Source organism: Rutilus rutilus, assembly GCF_951802725.1.
Source record: "Rutilus rutilus genome assembly, chromosome: 3".
Taxonomy (NCBI): Eukaryota; Metazoa; Chordata; class Actinopteri; order Cypriniformes; family Leuciscidae; genus Rutilus; species Rutilus rutilus.
Window position 1 is genome coordinate 15,648,076 of NC_140211.1, and position 25,854 is coordinate 15,673,929.

At 36.1% G+C, this 25,854-nt stretch overlaps 1 protein-coding gene across 4 annotated transcripts in view; it reads right to left on the reverse strand.

Annotated features, from left to right (window-relative positions):
* arnt2 (aryl-hydrocarbon receptor nuclear translocator 2) overlaps positions 1-25,854 on the reverse strand; it is a 73,960-nt gene that overhangs the window by 17,598 nt on the left and 30,508 nt on the right. For all 4 annotated transcript variants that reach the window (XM_084404521.1, XM_084404523.1, XM_084404522.1 and 1 more), the window contains 6 exons: positions 24,320-24,385; positions 20,327-20,412; positions 17,031-17,107; positions 15,153-15,287; positions 14,783-14,857; positions 8,607-8,758 (listed from right to left, as the gene is read on the reverse strand). In XM_084404521.1, coding sequence (XP_084260647.1) covers positions 8,607-8,758; positions 14,783-14,857; positions 15,153-15,287; positions 17,031-17,107; positions 20,327-20,412; positions 24,320-24,385 — 591 coding nt within the window. The remainder of the gene's footprint in view (positions 1-8,606; positions 8,759-14,782; positions 14,858-15,152; positions 15,288-17,030; positions 17,108-20,326; positions 20,413-24,319; positions 24,386-25,854) is intronic.

Consider the following 25,854-nt stretch of genomic DNA (forward strand, 5'->3'; position numbering starts at 1 on the left):
ACTTTCTCATGTGACTGTACATTCTAAAAGCAAATGTTATTGAAACCAACCACAGAGTTTCATTTGTGCGTCCCATTAAATAAGAAAGAGTTGCTGTCTATGTAGACTAGAGCGCACCAAGTGGGTTACTTATGAGGGTCCATTTCAGTTAGGATGCTGCCTATTCAGCTGCCAATGTAGACAGTAGACTACGTATTTGTAATACTCCAATACGGACTAGGGTGGACTAAACGGAGAGCTTGTCACAATGCATTATGGGGTTGCACTCTGCACAAACTACACATGCAATGGTGTCTGAGCATAATCACACTGCCTAACTTTTGCATCAAACGTGCATCTTTGATGCCTTAAAATCCTGCCTATGTGGGCCGCTCACTAGGTTTTGGAACAGAGCTGGTGTGTTTCTAAGGAAAACAGATTCTCTGGCTGCTTTTGAGCTGAATGGAAATTCCCCACTGAGAAGCAAAGCTCTTATTATAAGATATCTTTGTTCAGTTTCACTATCAATACGAAGTGTCATGGAGCTTCAAATATACCTGCAAATGAAAAGGGGTGCTTTTCCTATCTAAAGGAAATCATATTACCCTGAAAAAATAAAAAAAACTATTATATCAAGAGGTGGTTGGAAATTGCCCATGAGAACACACACAGACCCAGATATTAGCGGTTTGAAATGTGCGCAGAGCACACTAGGCCACCTGGACCAACAGTGGAATGAGATGGATTAAACCCAAAACACTGAACTACACTTGAACTTCTTGAGAACAGAAAGAACGGAGGGGAATAACTGAAGCAAAAATGTAAAAAGGCAAAAACATCCAAGCATCCAAGTTTCCACAGGAACTCAAACTCTCCCCTGCCTTCCTCTGCAATTAACTCACTGTGTCTCTAAATATGAAAAACGATTACAAGGACGCCACAGAACTTTCATCTCGGCATGGGAAATCATGAGCCGGTAACGTGTCGCCTGTGCTTGGGTGACTGCCACACGTTTCTGAATGGGAAGAGTCTCGGTGGATGCGAGTGTAATTGAACCTATAGGACGGATCGCGGTTGTCATGGCAACAAGGGAGGAGAAAGCAGCGCGAAACTGGACCATGCATGCACGCTGAGAGAGACAGATATAAATTGAGACAGACAGACAGACACAGAAAAAAAGAGAGACAAGAGAAGAACATGCACTGATTCATTATTTCCAGAAGCTCAACATCTCTGTTGAAACACACAGGGACCAGTATGAATTTCTGTTTTTCAGCTAGTTGGTGGGTTGTCTGGGTTGACTAACTGACTATTTGGTCTTAATGAAGCCTAATTATAAGTTTGCTGCCCGCCTAACATCGAGAAATGTCTTTAAATCCTCCCTACTCATAGGTTCGGGAGAATTTATTTGAATTAATTCTAAACTGCATCTCCAAATTGCTCTGCTAAAAATAGATTTAAATAAATTATTTTCAAAAAAATGTGAATCCAATCTACTTATCCTAGTTGACCAGTCTTTCTGAGTCATCGCTAACAGCCATGTTGTTCACCCTTAAAGCATGACTGGTGAAGATGAGCTAACAGCATGCTCTTTCTAGATGCTTTAAGTCTTGATGGTTAAGCTTATTAAACAACACCAGCACACTCTCATTCAAAACACAAATGTCATGTTGGTCTCATCCGGATTGACAGGCTAATTATTATTATTTATAGTTAATGATAATTGATCATTAATAATGCTATAATTCTAAACAAACTTTCATCTTTGCTAAAACCTGCATCTGGATCAGTTTCTGCCTGGTTGAAGAACGAATAAGTAACTTCGGCAAACAGCATTTTAGTTTTGCAGCTAGGTTTCCATACAAAACTGTATTTATGGTTTGATGTCAGCCCAATTCATTTCATGAGCATTTCTCTTTTAGTTTGTACACTCCTTTGCTCAGCAAAAGCACATAACTCTGCAATAATACATCAGCACTTTATATCATAGTATCAGATGTTCTCTCAAAACAAAAAAAAGTTCACCGTGCAGCACCTCTGAATACTATCCATTCATCCAGCGCACTCGTCCAGCAGCTTTGACAGTGGCGTGATCTGTGTGTCTGTCTGGCGCCTGTAAGAAAATATCTAAACTTTTGTTTCAGAGTTACTAATGATCGGTCTATTTTTTTTTCTGTGATGTTTTTTCTCAACGTCCTTTATATGGAGATGTCTCTAGACGGGTATCTAGGTCTTGTGGTGGTGTGGCATTACGGTTAAAGCTGTAAACACAAAGACTATAGATTCAAACCCCAGGTGAACCCCAATGATTCAACCCTGCTTAGAAGACAAACATGGCTGGTCACTAAGGCCAAGCAATATAACAACAACAAAAACCTTCAATATGTTTCAGCTTTTTATATATATAACAAAAGACTGAAAAATATTGTGTGTGTGTAACTTTGGGGTCAGTAATACTTTCATTCAGCAAGGATGCATTAAATTAATTGAAAGTGACACAAAAGACAATTAATAACAATTAATGTTAATGTTAAGATTTCAAATAAATGCTGTTCTTTAGGACTTTCTATTCACCAAAGAATCCTGAAACAAATGTATCACGGTTTTCCACAAAAATACTAAGCAGCACAACAACAAATAAAGTCAACATAAAAAAAAAAAGAAGAAACGTATTATCATGAGCAGCAAATCAGCGTATTAGAATGATTTCTGAAGGATCATGTGACACTGAAGACTGGAGTAATGATGCTGAAAATTCAGCTTTGCGTCACAGGAATAAGTTACATTTTAAAATACTTTCAAATACAAAGCAGTCAATTTAAATTGTAATATTATTTCACAGAGTGACTGTATTTACTGTATTTTATTCAAATAAATTCAGCCTTGGTGAGAATAAGAGACTTCTTAATGAGACTTGTAATTCAATGATAATCTTGCCTTCTGCAGACACTCTGAAACCTCATTTGCAATTGCCCAGAGACTGACATAATTTATGGCAAATGTCACTGGTTCTTTCATTTGTTCAAATATATAGAATGAGGAATGAGATTTGAGAACTGCCGCACAGGGGATTTTGCATAAATAACCTAAATTAGATGTCTGAAGACCTGAATATAGAGCACAAGTCATACAAGCTACTTTTATGGTGTTTTTGGAGCTTGACAGACGTGGTCATTATGAACGTTCATTGTGCAGAGAAGATATAGACAGAACAACAGCAGCATGCAGGTGTGGGATGACATGAGGGAAAGAAAATAATGCCTGAATTGCCTCTTTCTTAAACAACTCCTTTAAACACAGCACGTCAGTCTGTGACACCAAGAATTTGGCTCTATTCCTGCGGTTTACATCTTATCTGCTTACCTACCACACCGTCTGTCTGAGGGGTGAGTGTTTATCGGTGTCTTTCCACTTTCTACCTCTCTCCATGCCCTCTCTCACCCACAGCATTACTGTCTATCTGCAGGCAGTTTGCACGTCTGGAGCCCTGAAGCTGCCGTCTCACCTTGGCACTGCTGTGCATGAATATTCATCTCACTGGTACCTGCTGCTCTTATTATTTACCCATAATCTCAAAGTCAATACGGAGAAAATGACACCTAATGTGAGGAAAACTTTGTTTATTTCTGCCCTTTTTTAAATAACTTTCATGCTGGGATTTCTTGGCCTGCGCACTGCAAAAACGCACTCTCTTAATAATAATAATAATAATACCTTTTATTTATGGGCGCCTTTCAAGGCACTCAAGGACACCTTACAATATAGAACAAAGCAATAAGTACAAAACATACAAACACATCGATGCTACACATCATACAATCATTTCATTAAAAGCTATTCTAAAAAGATACGTTTTTATCTGAACTTTAAAACAGGAAATTGAATCCATTTGGCGAATGTGCAAGGGTAATGCATTCCACAGCTTAGGCGCCACACAACTAAAAGCTCTACCACCAAAGGAACTCATTTTGAAGTTTGGCACAGACAGTAAGTCTGCAGAAGATGATCTCAAAGATCTAAGAGGTGTATAGAGATGAAGAAGATCTGACAAATATTGAGGAGCCAGATTATGAAGTGCTTTAAACGTAAGGAGTAATATTTTATAATGTACACGAAAATGAACAGGAAGCCAATGTAGATGGTAAAGAATTGGAGTTATGTGTTCAAAAGAACGTGTATAAGTTACAATTCTGGCTGCTGAATTCTGTATTAACTGTAGTCTGTGAAGCTGTTTTTTCGGAATCTCACATAAAAGGGAATTACAATAATCAAGCCTAGATGTAACCAAGGCATGAATGAGAACTTCAGTACAGTGTTGAGAAAGTGAAGAACGAAGTCTAGTAATATTACGTAAGTGAAAAGATGCAGTACGTGAAATATTATTAATATGGGAACTAAAAGAAAGCAAACCATCAAAAATAACGCCAAGACTTTTCACCTGGCTAGAGAAGTTAACCGGGCAATTATCAATGAGCAAGGGGAAAGATTGAGCTTTAGATAAAGCAGACCTAGATCCAACGAGAAGGGCTTCAGTTTTACCTGTATTTAAAAATATAACCGAGGGGTAGAATATAAATAATAAATAAAAGCGGACCCAAAACAGACCCCTGCGGAACGCCGTGAGTGACCGAGACAGGCTCTGATTGAGCAGTCTTAATCATCACAAACTGTTTTCTGTCACATAGATAAGACGAAAACCAAAGTAAAACATTATCAGCTACTCCAATGCAGGCCAATCTTTCGAGTAATACTGAATGGCTAATAGTGTCAAAGGCAGCACTAATATCTAAAAGAATAAGAATAGACAGGAAACCAGAATCAGCAGCCAAGAGAAGATCTTGGCTTTTTTTTTATTTTATAAAAATCATTATTTGTCTTGTTTTCCAGTAAAAATATCTCAATGTCTCCAAAATAAGATGAATTTACATTTACTAGGTATTAAGAACTTATCTAGAATTAAGCTTATTCTTACCCTATTGGTGAATATTATTTTTCTCTTGTTTCTCTCACTGAATGTTTATCCTTAAAAAAAAAAAGAAGCCAATCTGCCATCAGTCAATCACAGTGTTCTGGAAACACTGCCTCCTGTCATAGGATTTTTCCCCTGAATTTCGCAGTTACTTGCTTCAGAATCACATCATGCTATAAAATCTTACAACAAGCTCAAAAGAGGCATTCATCTGCTTTTATTGCTGTCTAAAAATTATTAAACACACCATTTTGCAATATTTGGGATTTTTAGTTATTTTTGTAAAACTGATCATTTTTCATCCAATTTCATTTTAAGGAGGATCTGCCTTTCAGTTTTTTATTAAAAGAACGGCCTTTCTCGCCCCCAGGGTGACTCATTCTAACATTCTTCCACGTGTCATGGACTGGGGAGTCTGGGATAGCTGATGCCATGTGTGATGAATGTCTCCCATATATTCACACTCTCCCAAAAGTACAACACACACACACAATCACTCAGGAGTTTGCAGGCACACAAACATTCGCACACACCTTATTTCACAAAGGATGTGGATTGCAGCACCCCAAAAGCTAAAAATGTGGATTGCTAACAAAAATAAATAAAGTAAAACACTGTTAACTTGATTGAAACAATCTACATCATTATTACAATTAAAACAAAACAAAATTCTATTCGAAAATATTTTAAAATGTAATTTATTCCTTTGATGCAAAGCTGAATTTATAGCACCACTACTCCAGTCTTCAGTATTTATTTGAAATAGACATCATTTTGTAACATTATAAATGTCTTTTCTGTCACTTTTGATCAATTTAATGATGCTGGATGAAAGTATCCATTTCTGTAAAAAAATAAAAAATAAAATCTCACTACTCTCAAAGGTATTGTAAACTGCAGAAAACATTGACATAAATCCTCATAAATATAAAAATTGGTATCAAAATACTTTAGCTACAGCATTCCTGAGTTAATTTCAGCACAATGCTCTCCCAAATATAACTGGTATACAAACTGATTTTTAAAATATATACCTAAAGCATTTTTGTAATATATACCTAAAATTGTTGAAAAAGCAGGTTCTCTCGTGGGTGACACATTTGTTTTCTGTGTTTAGTAGCATGGAAATAGAGAGCAGGATATGAACACTTATTCCACACACAGCGAACCTAATAAGGGCTCAAACATTACGATGTGCAAAGACTCTTTCTTCTTTTTCCATTGTGTGAAGAGAATTACTGGCAAGGAAATTATGAAATGATGAGAAGGTTTATTGACCATGGAAGAGGGGGATGTCCATTTAGAAACAGACTCGAATTCAGTAGAATTCATTAGCAGTGTTGTGGAAGCTACTTTGCAACCGCTGTTTTCCAAGCTATACCCATAATTGACTTCTCAAAATACCTCAAAATACCTAGAAATGTAGCAGTATTCATGATACATCATAACTCGGCTAATTACTGGGAAGCTATGCTATATGCTACAAGTTCAATAGTATTTTCTCACAGAGTTTTCCCTCAAACTGATTCTGGATCAGAAAGAGACACAAGCTCTGTTCCAAAACCCAGTGAGCTGTTTAAGCAGCGTTTAAATGCTACTGACGCAAAGGCATCAGCAAAAGGCAGGTAGCATGCAGCCTTCATTATGAAGCAGAGAGAAATGCTAATTATAAATATCACTCATGTAGTACTGAAAAGTGTAAAGAATTCCTTGTAAAAAAAACAACAACTGCTTTTATTCACTATTTAATCTTTCAGAGCTTTTTTTTTTCCCCCATTGTTAGCTTAACAACAAAAGGAGTGGAATGATTCTAATCAAAGTGTGTTGCCAAATTAGTCACTTATGAGGTTTAATTTCAAATGGAGAGTAGAACTTCAGCTTGAGCTTCAGGTGCGTTAAAATCTCTGAACTTTTCCAGCTAGATGCGACTACCAGACTGGATGTGATGTATGCTAATCATATATGAGCGCAAAAACTGTTCTCCTCTAAAGCGTTAATCTTTACATTATTTTAGTAAAACGGGTGGTTATAAAAAAAAAAATTTCTGTAATGATTATTTTATAATAATGTATGTTAATTGGCCCTAGAAAAGCAACTATGCTTTCAAAACTATTGGCGGTCATTGTTTTTGTGGATATATTCATACTCAATCACTTTTCCAAGTGGAGGATAAAAGCTGCTTCACGACCAATTTGAAAGTTCAGTGCAACTGCCACGAGAGGACAAAATGCAACAATCAGTCAATAGTGATAGAGGAAAGCAGCTTCAGAAGCCAGCTGACAACAGGCCAGGTTATGTTTTGTAACAGTGCATTGACAGGTTAGATTAGGCGAACTAAATGTTTCTGTTTCTATTTTCAAAGTACATTTGGTGACTATATTCTCCTCGCTGGACCATGTCCTTAGATAAGCCCATTCTAAAAGACAAAAAAAATAAAATAAATAAATAAAGATCCAAAGTAGCACCTGAGGGCAAACTATATACAACCTGCTTTAAATGCATATCTACAAGTTCACAGAACTAATGTGGGCATAAATCAAGCCCATTCTGCCAACACCAGCTGAACAGGCAAATATTTCAAAAGTGTTAAACAGAAGGAGAATAAATGGTATTGATTTCAGACCTGATGCCAGAGGACCAAATGTCTCGAGGCAGGTCACATGGATGTGTCTGACTGGTGCTAATTACAGAAATTACCTAAAACCATCAGTCAGAAGAAGAAGAGCACCTGTTTGGAATTAGTGATGCACCAAAACCATTTTAGCTACATTTTAGCTAAAGATTGAAAACAAAATTGATGTTTTCATTTAGCCGAACTGAAACCAAAAAGAAAGTTTATTTAATAATCAGTTAATTAATCAAATGTAATAATTAACACTAAAAATATGTACACAGATATTTCAATTTTTTTAATTATATATAATTAGGTTTCTACTCAAATTTGTTGTTGAAATATGAACATTTAAATGGTGGCTGTAATAAAAACTTTCAAGACAGATTTATTCAAACTTACATTAAATAATGAAGACAACAGTTTAAGTAAAAATATAATGATAATGTAATATAGTGCATATATTTAGAAAAATGCTCCTCTCTGGATGATTTTTTCTCTAGCTGACTAATCGAGCTGTGGACAATGAATGACTTTCCTGAGGTAAATGTGACATTATATTGCTGACAAACCCTTTTATTGAAGTCTTTATGCAGCTAAAACGCTGCTGTAGCAATTACATGAGACATGATACATTTCAGTACGATTACTGGATGGTAGGCACACTACAAATAATGTTTAGTGATGTTTTATTCATGCATCAACGGAAAACAGCACCGGTTCATCAAAATGAAGATCCATTAAAACAAGATATCGATATTGTCAACCCAGCCCTGGCTTCCACACAGCTTGCTGTAGTTTATCCACATTGTGTGTACATAATAGACACAGACGCCCCATAGGAGAAAAGCTAATTGACCATATCGGTCAATTATTTCGGCCCTCAAAACTGAAAATTCATTTTCAGCCAAATATTTGTAGTTGCCAAAATTTTAGGGTATCAATATTTGGAATAATATTATCAGTCAGGATTTTAGTTGTTCCAAACAACGTATGACAAATCTATTGCAACAGCCTTTAAAGGGATGACAAAAAGTTTGGACATACTTGACATTGGTGTTGGTGCAGATGATGTACTCGATCTCATCTGAATAAGGGTTCTGGAAGGTGAAACTGCTGGTTCTGATGAGCATCCACTCTCGGTTCTTCATCCGGAACCGGTACATGACTGAGAGAACCTGCCCTTTCAGCTTGACCACCTAAACGCATCAGAAGAACACGGGAGGACAGGGAACATCAATTCACAATCACATGCACTTACATCTTAGAAATTTAAATGTGCAAGACTGTAGAGTGATCAAATTGCATCAATAAGCTCATATTTGACCTGACTGACTTTAATCCTTTAGACATATAATGATGTTGACATTTACAATCGTTTACGATAAGAGAGAGAACATTATGTGAATAAATGACTTGCGGCTTGAGTGCACCTGTGTGTGCATCGCTCCGCTCACGTTTTTGTATCTGTATATATTTACTGCTCCTTATTCATTTCAAATACAATTTCTGAATGTCATTAACATATAAAATACGTATTATTTTATCACTAAGTAATGTTCGTATTTTAATGGAAAATTATTTTTACTGTTAGTTATGTGAGGCAAAAGATAGAATCAACCTAAGCAGGATAAACTGAAATTCACAGCATTTAAACGACTTCTGCTCACAAATTAAAGGATGCTATTGGATTACTGAAGGCAAAAGACATAATATGCAACTACGCATTTAATTTTCCTTACGACCTAACTTGATACGCTCTGCCTTTAGAACTAATGGTGCAACCAAATTAAGCAGGGTTATTATCATTAATCAAAACTATTAAAAACATTTCTGTTAATTGAGGTAAAGCTAAAATAAAATAAAATATAAATATTAGTTAAAAAACTTAAAGTAAATGAAAATTAGAAATGTTGCCTTGGCAATTATAAACAAATAAGTTTACGCACTACAATTTTCACCTGGACAGAGTTAGTTACAAACTAGCTAGTTACAAAGACTAGTGTGGACTTTATGTTCCAGTTCATGTAAGAACTTACGAATAGCTGGTGCAACCATATACCTGGATCTTTATTTCCATGCTCGACATAAGGAATAAGCTAAATCTGACCAATCGGTTCCTAAAGCAAATACCAAATATATTACTAAGGTACCCCGCCAGAAACCTAAATTAAGACTAGTCAAGTGCCAAATGTGAACACAAATTGGCTTTAGGAATTAAGAACATTAAAATTTGACATGCTTTATGCAAGTTCATTATATTAATAATTAAATACAGAAGACAAACAAACCCCTCTACAGACAACATCAACGACTAACGTTTACCATCATTGGTTTATCTCGGATGCATAAATGGGGTTTTCCCTTTCAGAACTCCATTAAGCAACACATGAGGAGGAGTATTCCTCACATTACGGATGCAAAAACATTTGTATGAGGAACAAGACTGGCTCATCTCGAGCAAATGTCGGCCTCTGGACTGCATCCACATGCTCGCCACACAGTCACCTCTATTGTCACTTAAAGCAATGTTTGCCCATCCAAGTACAGAGATTGTTTTAAATAAAAAGCTGTGCCCAGAGAAAACAACTTTCCACTCAACAGAGCATGAAAGACAACGAGAAAGATCTTCAAAAGTTCAAAAACCTTATAAAGTATCTGCCGAAAATGGCTCTCTTAAACAAACAGCACAGCCGGCACCACTTCAAGTGAGTAAAAAAAAAAAAAATACAGTGAGTTAAAAGAAAATAAAGAGAACCTTGACTTTTTTAGATGTATATCCTGCTTTGAGAGAGGAGAGGATATGGAATATTATTCTTGGCGACAAGAGGCCACTTTCCCTTTAGCCTTGAGAAATCTCAGGAGGGAGGGAAAGACACAAACATTTTTTTCAGATCCTCTGAAACAGAACCCAGAGTTCATAGTGTCAACGCTAAACCAAACCTGAGGTCACATGACTCACACGCACCTCTTAACAGAAGCACCTTGCGCTGTTTGGACATTTACGTTTTTTATTTACTCACTCTTAAAAATAAAGGTTCTCTATTGGCATCAATGGGTCTAAAGAACCTTTAATGTTCATGGAAACTTTACATTCCACAAAAGGTTCTTTATAGTGTAAAAAGGTTCTTCAGATTATTCAAATGTCCTTCACACGAAGAAAAAAAAAAAAAGTTCTTTAAGAAAAAGGTTCTTTGGAAAACCAAATAGTTCTATTGCATTGCAACGAAAACCTCTTTTTGGAAGCTTTATTATAAGAGTGTCTGAAGTCACTGAAGGGCAATTTTTGGTAGTAAGACATCTTGGTAGTAAGTACTGGGAAGTGTACGTAGTAAACAGTAAGCACATGTATAACATAGAGAAACATCCTGGTGATTGCTTTTAGACATCACAGAATGTAAAAAACCTTACTGAGCGTGTTCTCAAAGCTTTACAGTTTCCATACTACATAGAGTTTAATACATTGGGAAACATCAATGTCAATCATGTCATGTAAAGCACAACTATGGAAATTATAGCCAATACTGATAATCATTTACATTTTGAAGCCAATAACAGATAAATTGGTTAATTATAGATATAAATCTACATTCTTTGAGACTGATAACAAAAAATATGTTCACCTTATAATAATGTGAAGTGAAAAACGGCTTTTAGTTTTAAAACCGATGCAACAACAGAAAACAACTGAATTTAGCAAATGTATGCCTACAATGAACCACTGGATTAAAGAAATTATACATGCCTATGCACAACAAACAGTGTTGTTAGTGTTAGAACTAAAAATAAAACAATTAAAAATAAATGTCATTAAATGAAATAAAAATTAAACTTCAAAAACTTAAATGAAAAGGAGAAATGTTACTTTGGCAACTAAGTTAAGTAAGTTGAAGTACTAAAATTACTAGAACTGAATTAAAGCTAAATAAAAATATTGGGGGGAAAAATTACAAAAGCACATAACAAAACACTAAAACTGAAATTAAAATTAAAATATAAAAAAGTTTTATTATAATTATAATGATGAAATATAAATTTTAAAAGTTATTAAACTATGAATGAACACTAAAATAGGATATAAATAATACAAAAATAACACCGATAAAAAAAAGCAACAAAATACCTGGGTGCAAAGGGGGGGGGGGGGGGGGGGGGAGAAATCTTACAGGATCCGAGTAAACATTTTATTTCATTTGGGTTTAAAAATAGGTAGGCCAATTAGAATATATGTGATGTCCCATGACCATTTGCCTATAATTAAATATTAAATGCATCAGCTTATTATTTTACTAAAGTCACATGACCACAGATATAATGTGCCTCCCTAGCTGTGATTTACCCATCTGCAATTGATTGGATTGTGAACATTTACCAGAGTGAAGATGGGAGGTTGAAGGTGGGACGCTGAAAAATAGGGATTTGTGGTTTCCACCAAATAGGGAAAACTTTTTAATATCAAAGTGCTATTAAATCAGATTAGATCAAAAAAATAAAAAAAACAGGAATGTGTATTAAAAGGTCAATTTAAAGCTTAAGTTGGGAATTCCAGGGAACCAGGGAATTCTGGATTGTGATATATCAGGGCAGGATCTTAGATTTATCTCTCTCTATGGATTGCATTCTTCATTCTTTTATGACAAATGGTCTCTTCATCTTCACGTGGTAAAGAATCTGTCAAGTAAGAATCCAGTAGTCCTCAAAATCAAATGATTTTGAGCCACCCAGTGAATGTATATTGTTCTAGCCTCTGACATCTGCCGGGACTTAATATCGAAACTACAGGCCAAGAATAACACAAATCTCCCGCCTTTCACCGTCTCGCTACGCATAAATTGTCGGCTTTTGTTCCACTTGGCTTCAAAAGTACAAGATAAGACACAGATAAGACTCAGAAACAGGTGTCTATGTGAACGTTTGCTTTTGCACGACAACGTATATGTGTGGTCTCGAGTTTCGAAGGAGTCTAGTTATCTGAAGGCTTTTCTGGATATCAGCCAAAGGGTTCTTTATCAGCCGTCAACAGACCTACGCAGAGAAACGGGCGAAAGTACTTTGACAAATCTCTTTGTGGCGTACCTGACCACTCAACCTTGGCCTTCTGGGAAAAGCGAGGCGGGGGATTTGAGGGTCTTTTAAGAAGCGGAGCACGTAATATAGAGGGCACAATCATCTAGGGAGTAAAGCCCACCTTCAAGTGCCCACAATATCATCCCCTGGGATGGAATACCAACACATACACACACACACACGGTTGGCATAAATGTGTGTGGATATAAGGATGTGAAGAGAATACTGATGATGGCTGACAGGAAGTTTGAGGCAAAGAAAAAGGGACTGAAAGCTAGGGGGAATAAAGAGCAGGATAAAACAAAGGTAGTGAGTTTTTGTAAAAGACCAAAGATAAAGAGGAAGGATGAAGAAGAGAGCAGGAAAAAATTTGACCCGACAGGAAGAGTAAGAGGTGAAGCCAAAAAGACCAGTGTGGAGTACCAGCTTGTGGCTTAATTGGCAAAGTGATACAACAAGAGAAAGACAAAATCCAACAGATGAAATGGTGAAAACCGTGGAAGCGACCACTCAGCCACCCTTTGCCATACTCCACAGGTACTCGGCGGACTCTCGGCGGTGGCCAATCAACACCTATTATCTGACTCCAAGGAGAGCCGCAGCTACTGGTACTGAATGACTAACCAAACAGCACTTGCGTTCACTTCCTACTGCAGACTGGAGAGGGGAAGCTAAGGATTGTTGGGCGTGTTGAGAAGAATTTGTTTTTATTGGCAAGTAAAGTTCACACAATGTCACCCCAGAGCTCAGAGGTTGCCGTTTCATAGCTTTGGAGACAATCAAGTTCTCAGTTATGTAGCCTTGTCTTGGATGTTTCTCCTGAAATTCTCCTCTTATTGAAATTAACATTAACTATGATTAATAAAATACTTTAGAAGTATTTTTCATTGTTTGTTCATGCTAGGGCTGCGATTTGGCAAAGGCTGTGATTATTTTATGCGTAGCTTGTCAGTGCAGCACGGCTGATCGGTAGTAAATGCTGCTCCATCTGAACACCAGAGGGCGCTCTCACGCAGACACACCAAATATGCCCCACACAGAAGTATGATCATTTCCTGGAATAATCATTCCAGGAAATCCCTATCGGGCATCACACTATTGCTGTAGCTGAATAAACAGAAGACTGAAATGCTTTGATTGATTAAACATGACTTATAAACACCCATGACTGCCTTATTCTGTGAAAGAAGCCACATCCACTCACAGAAGGATGCTCAACTGTCGTTATGAAGTGAGTTTGGAGTAAAAGTATGTTATTAAATGTTGTCTTCTGTTGGACAAGAGGTTCATAAATGCTTCTCATGTTGGGAAAGATGTTGGACGCGTGTTGCTTTTCAAATGCACGTTATAAGTGACTCAAACTCACAGTGCTTTCATGATGGAGCAGCGTTTACAGAGCCGCACTTCAATGACAAGCTGCGCATAAAAAAATTAAATCAAAGCCTTTGCAATTTCAAAATGCCGATAAGCCAAATCGGTTTAAGTGCGATTTCATGTCAATTGCGATTAATTGTGCAAGCCTAGTTCATGCTAACTAATATAATAAATGAAACCTTATTTTAAAGTGATACAGAAATTTCTTAAGATAAATTCTAAGTATAAATGTTCCTAAATGCAATTCTGGAAAAAGTTCTTAAAGTAAGTGCTCTACGTAATTTTTTACTGTACTAAAGCATAAAAAACAATAATGTGTTTATGTAATATGTAAAATGAAACATGCTAAGTTCACATACTCGTTTCTCCGAGAAACAATGCTACAGCCAGTTATTTTACTTTGAAATGTGTTTAAGACGTTAAGAAATTCCTTAAGATACATTCTGAGAAGTTCATAAGAATATTCCCAAGTACAAGTCTTGACAAGTTCTCAAAGAAAACAAGACTTTTAACCTTAATGTTTTGCTAATTCAATGTCAAAGTCACCCCCATGTGACTCCATTATCTCTACATGCATCTCATCTGTACAGGCTAAGAGAAACAGTGAGAGATCTCATTCATGATGATTCTTTCCTATAGTTGATAGTCATGATGCTGACTGTCAAACCTCTCTCTGTGTGTGTGTGTGTGTGTGTGTGTGTGTGTGTGTGTGTGTGTGTGTGTGGGGGGTGGGGGAGAGACCAGATCACCATTAGGTGTTTGGTGTGGTCTGGTTGACGTACCTGCTGAAAGCTCTCTCGCAGGTGGCTCTGGTCCTCTGGATGGCAGAACTCTAGAATGTCTTTACCAAGAAGATCCTGTGTAAACAATTAAAATGAACAGTCATATGAATGCTTGATTTATATGAGCTCTTAGTACGTGTTAAACATAAGGAACAGACAGCATCAGTGTTATAATGAATAATGACTCGAACATTTTGACTATTTAAAGCGGTGATTAGCCTCCATTGTTCTCTATCATTCAGAAAATGAATCTGTGATTAAGGTCATATGCATCAAAAATAAACAAATAGGACATAAATACTGTCAAAACACTGCCTTAATAATTTGTAACTGTGCAATAATATAATGCTATACGTTTAATCAAAATGACCTGAGGCTGGTAGCCAATCACATTGATGCAACGAGGGTCCACAAACGTGATAATGCCATCCGAGTTGTGACGGGAAAGGAATTCCGTTGGCACAGAGAGTCCGTTCATATCCATGGAAACGGGAGAGCTGGTCACCTGAGGGACAAGATGAATGGATCTTTACACAACAGATGGTCAGGGTGATCAAACATACAGATGCATGTTTTGTAACACCACACTGTCGTGAAATTGTGATAGAGTTAGTTGTCTATACAGATGAAGGTGTGGGAAAGTATTTATTGAAAAGAAAAATCACATTTAAATAAATCATGCAAGATATATAAAAATAAATGAATTAGACATTAGACATAAAAGGTGCACCATGCAGGATTTTCAGTTACTGTTTAAAATATTTTAGTCACTGTTTGTGTGCGTGTATAAAAAACAGTCTGTAGACACAAACACCATCACACACTTCTAATGGATCATAAATAATGATTAAGAGCCATCATTTTTATATGAGTCTACACTTTATTTTTGGTCCTGCATAGTGCACCTTTAAGTACTCAAAAGTTGCTGATATTTATTAAAGCAAGAAATACTTTTCCGCAGTGACACTTGAGTATAACAAATGAGTTTGTTATATGAGAGCTGACGAGGTACTTTTTTATAATGACAGATGAATTAAGTTCCCAGAAATATCATGTGCCAAGAAATATAAGTTTTGATAAATGACAGAATCAACATATCCTAATATTTCTTCTGTGCAAAGTATTACTTAAATTTTGAAATCCCAGACTCATAACTCATCAAGATAAATTATATTCACAAACAAGTTGAAATCAAAGATAAATGCACCTTAGATCATTGGGCTCTCTTATTGGAATGGACTACTTGCGCAACTACTTCCACGTTCTAGTTAGTACATATCGGGAGTTTCCGGTTCGAGTGTTCATACATGAGAATGCAGATTATTACTGTGTTTTATGGCTGCCAATTGATTAAAACAATGAAAAATGATCTCTGTATTAATTATCTCGAGCCTGCTGAAATGTTCCTATAAATATATTTTCCAACTGTGCGTTCTGAATAATAAATAGGCTAAATATATTTATCCACTAAGCTGCAGCAGTCCTATATGCTCGTCTTCTCATTAACCGCTTTTTTCTCTTTCTGACATTTCATACTTGTTGGGTTTACATTTTTAAATGAAATTGACTATTAAAAGGATTGCTTGTGTGCGCTGGTGTTTATTCCAGTCTTTTAAAATAGTTGAATGAATGAATGCTCGCGAGGTGCCTGTAACGATGTTAAATAGGCTAGGCTATTTAATCAATAATGTACACAGCGTAGAGGAGAATGAGAGTCAACTGCTTTGAATATTATAGCATTTTGGGCATAAACATGTAAATGGTGAAAAGATTGACATAAAAAAAGACACAGAATGATTATAATTTTTAATCCAAATAAATAAATGTTCGTGGTTTGTACTGATGTTATTCATCTGTTCTCATACACGTCACGGTCACTAGTTTAGACGAACACTGACACCCTGTGGTGAAATGCACCCGCCGCTTTCTCAGATCGGCTTGGGTTGGATTCAAACTTCATGTTCCGATAAGTTTGGAAAATTCTGCACACAGTAAACATCAGAATATACCTTCTCCTGTCAATAATAATTGCCAAATTTTTAAATCTTATAGCGGACACTCATTTTAGGTGGCGTTTGTTCAACTCATTGACCAGTTTTCATCCAATCCATTTGTTAGGGTTTTGTGGAGCCTTTCTAATATGTTGCTATGCGGCTGATGGGGTGTTCTAGTTTGTTGATAATACCCATGTTTTTGTTGCCTTATACAGTATGTCAGATATCCATGCATTTAAGGTTGGCATACATACCTGCAGTCTTCCAATCGCAACCAAGCAGTATTTGCTGGTTTGACCTGCTTCCGTATCTTCATCCGGAATAGTCATGCCTGAAAAAACACGTACACAAGAATAGTAATTTTTCCCGAACAAACACTGATGTCACACTGAAAACATGTGAAGAGATCTGAAATACTAACAGTTCGGCTGGCTCTAGCGTTGTCCTGATGACTAAACTGTTTGTTCGTACTTCCTTTTTCCAATGAGACGGACTCTTGCAACACAACACAAGGACCTGTTTGGGAATCTTTGGGCAAAATGTGTTTTCGATCCCACTAATAACATCTGCTTGACAGTTTTGCCAATGTCTCCCTGAGTCATCAGGAGTTTCTTTTATGTGTAATGATTTACTTAATTTGTCCAAAACCAGTAGCAAGGCGGTTGTTTTTGGACGTTGCCATACCGTGTTTATCTGTAGTAAACGCTACACGAAGTCACGGCAGATGGAGATCAGGGCGGAGGATCGATTTCTGGCCTGGACTTTTGTTTAAGCAAAAACAAAGTGTTTAATCTCTTTTTAATTACATTAACGATTTCTCGTTGACACACTTCCTTTTTTGCTTTGACCTCATTACGGTTGATGGCTAAAAAGCTTTTCAGGATACAAGGGTCTTTGTGAATGACTCAAAGAAGATAAAAATCAAATATGAGAGAGTGAGAAAGAACAAAAGAAGCAAAATACCTATAATACTTTCACAATTTATAAGATGGCTATAAAAAGTTTTTAATGTTTTTCACACTTCACGCTATTTTTAGCTTATTTTATCATCAAAAGAGCTTTATACAAAAAAAGTGGGTCAACCAATCATCTGAGTGAGGGGTGGGACTATTGGTTTGTCCAGCCAATAGAGTGCAATAGATGGCGGAAGTAAAAAAAAAAAAAAAAATCTCTATAAAAGGAATTGATTTTGACCAATAACGTATGAACCTTTTAAGACAGACCTACTGGGCTGTTAATTGATGTTACATGCTTTTGTTGAAGCCATTAGCCCACATTATTTTAACATATTTTTTAAATGACAGTATTAAACAGGAGAATCCCTGGTGAAAACCGACATTGATTATGCCCTGAAATCTCCACCAATCAGAAAAGCTTGTAATGTTGTGATTCACCTCATAACGGGTTGATTAGGTTTATGGCTTATAACTCTTTCACAAAGACTTTTAAAAAATCCCTATAGGAAAAATTAATGGGAAAAAATACTTCTGAAACCAAGGATGCTGAAGAAGTGGCCAGGCACTGTTGCACTCGATGGCAGATAGATTTCTCAAGGTTAGATGGTTTTAAACCAGTAACTTGTGATTTTGGGCAATTAATTTAAAGAATCACTTCATAAGACTTCATGAGACTGTATGTTTGTTTTTATGCACATCCAGCAAAGGCAACCTATAAATGTTTACAGAATAATACATATATAGTATGGGAAATTTATAGTCTCATTGCCACTATTTCATGGTCTGTTCCCACATTCATACTGCAAACTGTCACCTTGAGTAAAACACAACTCAATTCATCAGAGGCGCATGGCATTGCAAGGAGCACTAGTTTGCAAAACGAATGACTCTGTAATACAAATAAACAGGAGCAGCTGTATGTATGTATATATATATATATATATATATATATATATATATATATATATATATATATATATATATATATCACTGTTTACTCTGCATAAATGACATTCAGGAAAAAAAACCTTCTCTACAAACAGGCTGCATACTACAGACAGATGCACCGATGCTTTGAATTAATTTACTGCCTTTAATTGGCAAAAACTGACATTATACAAGCAGACAGGATTAATTTGGTCGCATATAATAATAAAGTAATAAAGAGCACATAATGTGTTTTGCGAATGATATGAAACTGATCAACAATCCATTAGGAACATCTGGTGTGGCCAGAGCGCTTAATGCACTGATTAACATTCAGTGTGATCTAAATGATAAGTCTTTGCTTAGATCACCACATTCCAATATGACAATACTGGCTGAAAATCAAGTGTGCTGTTGTACTAATAGGAATTGCAGGCTGGGGGGGATCATGCGTGCCAGTGTCATATGGGAGTCATCCAAAACTCCAGACAGTTCTGCGGACCGGAGGATTCTAACAGAATTTAACACCAAATTCCAGAGTTCTAGTAGGTCAAGGAGTTCAGACACATGTTCAGTGTCTGCCACGAGGATTCAGATTGTGAGTTCCTCAATACATCTGCTCATGATTCTGATACTGATTAAGTCATATTTAACATAAAAAATTACATGATTCAATTAATCTTTTTTGGAGCCAGTTCATTTACATGTATCGGGAACACATTGTTAAAATGAGTTAGCTATATTAGTTAACATGAACTAACAAGGAAAAGCTGATGTTCATTTCAACATCTACTAATACATTTTTAGGTCACACTTCTCACTGACTTTTGCCTCAAACTCCTAATTACTGTTTATTAATAGTTAGTAATGGAGTTGTTAAGTTTAGGTATTGGGTAGGATTAAGGGATGTAGAATCTGGTCATGCAGAATAATGCATTAATATGTGCTTTATAAGTACTAATAATCAGCCAATATCCTAGTAATATGCATGCTAATAAGCAACTAGTTGTATCTGTTAATATTATTTAATGGACCTGAACTAACATAAACTAACATTTAAAAGCACAGTATGTAATTTTCGCCACTAGAGGTCGTATATTCAAAACAGAGTGATGTGCTAGATGCTATAACATTTTATCATGAGACTCACGCTGCGTCCGAAGTCACATACTATCTGAGTAGGTACTACATTTGAATTTGAATTTATTTCATGACCGTTAAAAAAGTACACTCTATATAGTATAAATATGGGTAGTATGAATGAAATTCAGACGTATTACATCCGCCATGTTGTCACTGTCACGTGACCTACCAACATCATTTGTGTTGCTTTACTTCCATAAATAAATCCCCTTCTGTGGCCTCATGGGATAGTAAATGGTCCATCAAATGCGCACTTCACAATCTTGCCGGAAGTAGTAAGTCGATGCATTGAGGCGGGACGTTACACTGGTTAAATCCAGAGAAATTAGCCATTTTAACCATTGTATTGGATTGAATGTATTCCTCATTGTTAGTTAATGCATTACCTAATATTAAGTAACAGGATCTTGTCGTCAAGTGTGAGTATTTGTTTGGGTCTCTCAGAATTGTTTTTATATTTGTTAGTTTCTCTCTGATTCAGTGGCTTTGAACTGAAAGAGATGTGAGCGTGTCTGTGTACATACCAGCTGGTGGCCAGGCCTTGATGTAGCCAGTACAGTGCACAACAGAGTACTGAGCCTCCCCCTCCTTAGATGGGCCAAGACCATTTCTGCGAAACAAAGAGAGACACAAAGAGAAATGAAACAAACAAAACATGTCTGGTACTCGTGTTTGGTACATTCAAGTTGGCATTCGGGTCATATTAGGATAACGGTCTGCAGGATCTGATTTGGAAAGCCGGCACGAACCTCAGCAAAAATGTTCCCTTTAGCGTTTCACATCAAAATATAACACAGAAGCACAACAACATGGCTATCTGCAAACATCAAGATTATTTCAGGTTTGCTTTTCCAAAGTTGGTATTTTAATACCATCTTCAAATCACTTTCGTTGAAAAGTTTGGGGTCTGTAAGATTTTTTTAATGTTTTTGAAAAGTCTCTTGCTCACCATGGTAGCATTTGATCACAAATACAGTAAAAACAGTAATATCATGAAATAGTATTACAATTTCAAATAACTGTTTTCTATTTGAATATAATTAAAAATGTAATTTATTTGTGAGAATTTTTTTTCAGGATTTTCTGATGAATAGACAGTTCAAAAGACCTACAATGAAGAGTAGTACTGACGCACTGAATTTTATGCATTTTAACATTTAAAATGTATATTTTTTTTTATAAATGTTTTTTCATACATTTACAAAGGGTTTTAGAAATACAGAGGTACCAAAATGTATGGCAAAATTAAGTAACTTATTAAATGAATTCACAATATGTGCAAATTCATTTTAATGTAACGCCTAATATGATGAAAACAGCTTTGTTAATGTTTCTTGTCCCGTCACATTGACAGTTACGAATTACATGACACAATTCACGTAAATTATACAGTATATTATCAATTCAAAATGGTGATATTAGACAAAAGTTTATTAGTTTGCATCCTTGATTATTTCTGTTGACCGTTTAAATAAAAATTTCTATCGTAAAACATCTGTCAAATATTCCCTTTTTAGTTTAGCTACTTGCATCTTATCTCACACTTTTATGAACTGAAGCATCGCGCAGGAATTTGCGCTCAGAAGCTTTTTGTCAAACATTCTGACATTGACGAGCGCTATCTGACTGCTGAGGCAGCTCAAGTGAGAAGGGTAGTTAACTTGGCGTTGTGCAATATCCTTGCAGCACTAAAGTAGAGTTAATACTGGCCATTTATTTCTATAAGTCTTACTATATACTTCTCAGAAAAACACAGAGGTCTGGACCTTAATGGTGGGTATATACATGCAATTCACCTGAGCAATCTCCTGAGGAACCAAAATAACATTCCCAGAAATATTCACTCTGCGCTTCTGAACTTAGGAGATATTAAAAAAGCAAGGGGAAACCAAATTTTCACAATATCCATAAACCCGGAGTCAGACATTTTTTTACTCAACCCATTAATACAAAAGAACTTTGTGTGCCTTTCTCATAATATCCTTCATGTGCTCTGTGCACAATCCCATCCCCCTGTCAAATCAGCCAAGATTAGTCTTAGTTATTCCATTTAATTTGCTATAATTAATTTATTTCTGTTTAATTAGCTCAACTAGCAGTAGCATGGTGCTAGCTACGCCATGGCATTTACCTTGAATTAATTATTTAATTCTTGTTTATGAGCTCAACAGGTTGAGCGTTGCGCAAGCAACACCAGATCGTGGGTTCATAATGTTCTATGGTAAACATAATGATAAAGTGTATTCTTTGAATGCACAATCCAAGTCAGTTTGGATAAAGCATCTGCAAAATGGGTGAATTGAAATATTCAATATTTCTTTTATTTAAGATTTATTATCCAACAACATCTCTGATCTACTTGGCACTTCTCACCTCTGTGTGTTCTGTGAACTGTACGACAGCCCTTATTTATTTTTGCATAAAAGCTTGACACACGTACGCCGTTTATCATTTAGACATCTGATATGTACTTTTTTCACAGATGTTCCTGGAATAGGTGATTCCTGCATTCCAGAGCTGTTATGGCCCGCAAAACACACAGCGCTGTAAGTTTGATGCAGACGAACAACATGCCTGCTGTGGAGTGGAGGGCAGTGGGTTCAACATCAGGGGTCAAAGGGCGAATTTCCGGAGGAACATTGGCGTTACATTCTCAGGAGCAAATTCTAGGAAATTTCTTGAAGAAACAAAACTCCTGGAAGTCGTTCATAAGAATGTAATGCCAACTGTCCTAGTTGACAAACTGACGCCGAAAAGTGCCGCAAGACAAATTCTGATTCCCAGATAAGAATTTCCATAATTGGGCCTGTTTACACCAGGTCACTTAATGCATTTTTACTGATCGGATAGATATCTGATTTGTTAAAACGGTTCCATTTACACTTGGACAAATGAATATGTCTCTCTGCAAAACGAATATAAATCCGATTCAATTGCACTAAATTTACGTTCACGCCAACGAAGGCAACAGATATGCGCTTCATTCTATTCATCATCAGCTAATTTCAAGATCAAAGAATGCAATAGGAGAGAGAGCGGCATCAGCACTGGTAAGATCATTTAGTCTCACTACGTTTAATGAAGACGATTGTGTGTTGAGTGTCTGCGACTTAATTTCAGTTTCATTTGCGCCTTGGTTTACTTAAGAGATCCTCAGCCACTCATCTGCAGCGATGTGTGTTGCAGTAGCGCTGTCATATCTGGCTATAACATGTCATATACACCTTGCATTTCACAAGTGTCCAGTTTCGCCTGGATTGTGTCTCAGACGACTTCCTGAAGTGGTTTGAGTGATCGGATTTTAATCAGTCTCAAAAGCGTTTCGGAGGGCATTTACACTTGGTATTTTCACGATCGGATAGCTATCTGATCAGAGGAAATGCATGAAGTGACCAGGGGCCCAATTTTAACGATCTGAAACGCAAGTATCAAGCGCAAAACGCAAGTAACTTTGTGGGCGGGTCTTGGGCACTGTTGCTATTATACCGACGGGATAAATGACTCTTGCGCCCGACGCAAATCTAAAATGGTCTGAAGTAGCTTCATTATTCATAGGTGTGGTTTGGGCGTAACGTGAAATAAACCAATCAGAGCGACATCTCACAGCGTTCTCGTCACAACCGTAAAAGACAGAGAAGTGACATTGGGGATGGGAGAAACCCACCCAAATTAGCTTCGGTTAAACAGGCGTATAATAATTTGGGTAAATGTGTAAGCTAGATTTATACCTATTTTTTCACATCTTCATGGACACAACAATGATTCCCCTCATGTGTTAATATTTTTCCTTGTAATATTGTATGGTTTTATAAAAATTAGAACTGCTGCGTCTGTGTGTAGATAAGATAAGCAAAGTATATGCGTGTTGTGCACACGCTACATTGATTATGGCCAAGCATGCGCCCTTAAAATAGCATACGCATTGAATTGTTTTCTAAACCTGCCAAATAGCACCAGGGAACGTTTGTGCCGGAACACGCCTCCTCTTTTCGCTGAACCGCCCCTGGAGCGCAAGTTCATTTCCTAACTCACCGACGTGTGTCTGTGGAGGGAAAAGTCTGCTGTGCGCTGGTGCAAAATAGGAATGATATATGCGTCGGTGTACAAAGTCAATTGCGCTGGGTGCAAGATAGGGCCCCAGGTGTTTCAATCATGACCTTGGGTATTTGGAATTGTATGTTGTCATCCATGTATTATATAATTATATATGGTCTCTGGTAATGTCTTTGCTTTACCTGCCTGGGACTATGGATGCAAATTAGCAATGTTGTTATAATCTGGTATATTTACATTTTGTATTTTATATTGATGTTCATTAACATGCATTGTCCCTAATAAACTAACAAACAAATAAGAGTAAGGCCAAACATAACAATTGAATTTGTAATGCTAAGTACTACTGCATGAGTTCTATTTTGAATTAGAGGATGTTGGTTAATACAGTAGGGTTGAATAACTGCAGAATTGGGTGCAAATTTAAGATTTGAAAACTCCATTGGAAAAAGAGAGATTCATACCTGTATCTCTTTCTCATGCTAGACAACCGATTCAGTGAGATATGATCCAATGGTGCACTGCCACACCTAGAGAAACATTTAAAAACAGTTAATTTCTCATCATAAATGAAAAAGAACACAAACACATTTTTGATAAACATTAAAGTTTGGAAACCTCAACTTAATTATAAGCTTTTATGTAAAAGAAATATATATATATAAAAATAAAAAATAAATCAAAGTGTGGCACTATCAGCAAAGAAGATTAATTTAAATAATATGTACTCGGAGAAAAACTGCAAATAAATGTAACAAATTAGACAGATAATTAGACATAATTAAATTGTTTTGTTAAACTTTAAAGTTCGGAAACCTCAACATAATTATGATACACTATGGCACAAATTATCACTTATAATTAAAAAAAAGATTTTAACATTTGTATGTTAATGAAAAAATTTAATTCAAGAATTTAAATCAGTAAAGAAGATTCAGATTAAATAATATGTACTCAGAGTTTGCATTAACCAGATAGTAATTTAACACATTTAAAAAGAAAGGCAAAAGGCAAAAATGTTTATGTAATTTTTACAACCCAGTTCATTATTAGGACTATAATATAGATTTTTTTTTAGATATAGATTTTTTTTTTTAGATATAATATAATATACTAGTACTTTACAATAAGGTCTCATTTGTTAAATTAGTTTTAACAATGAGCAATATATTTTTTACAGCATTTAATAACCTTTTTTAATGTTTGTTTATAAAAAAAAAACATGTTAGTTCACAGTAACTAATGTTAACAGATACATAAAATGTAGTAGTAAATGTTGAGATTAACATTAACTAATGTAAAAAATGCTATAAAAGTTTTGTTTATTCTTAGTTCATGTTTACTAATGTAGTTGACTAATGTTAACAAATGAACCCTTACTGTAAAGCATTACCAATAAATCTAATATTCTAATTACCATACACGTCTATTAGGACTACATCTATCTCCTGTTATCTCGTGAATCCAGCTAGTAAAGACAATACGGGTGACCTGAGATCTCTTGACACTGTTGAAGGGGAAAAGAGTTCACATCTGTTTTAACTTGAGCTGTTTATCCGCCACAATCATTTCCATTAGACCTGGCATGACAAAGTCTGTTGTCCCTCAGGTCTTTGTCAAATAGTTTGTCAAGTGTTCATGAATGCAAGGTATGCAAATAAAGAGCACATACATTTTTCGATCACAACAAGAAAGTAAATGTCCTTCCGAGTGGGGTCGTGATGTCTAATAGTGCTCGGATAAACTATTGCATAAAAACTTTTAAGAATGACGATCATGTTTTTAAGAGGTTCTGTTTCTCTCAAGTGTTTTTACACACACACTTGACCAATGTTCTCATCCGCCAACATGCAGTTTCAATTTGTAAGACGGCCACAAATAGAAAACATTAAACACGAACACATTCTTGATGTTGTCAACTCTCATATTTATGTGCTGAATGTAGCACAAAGACATATGAGACTTAATCATACGTTATGTCGTAATTTGCTCGTCATGG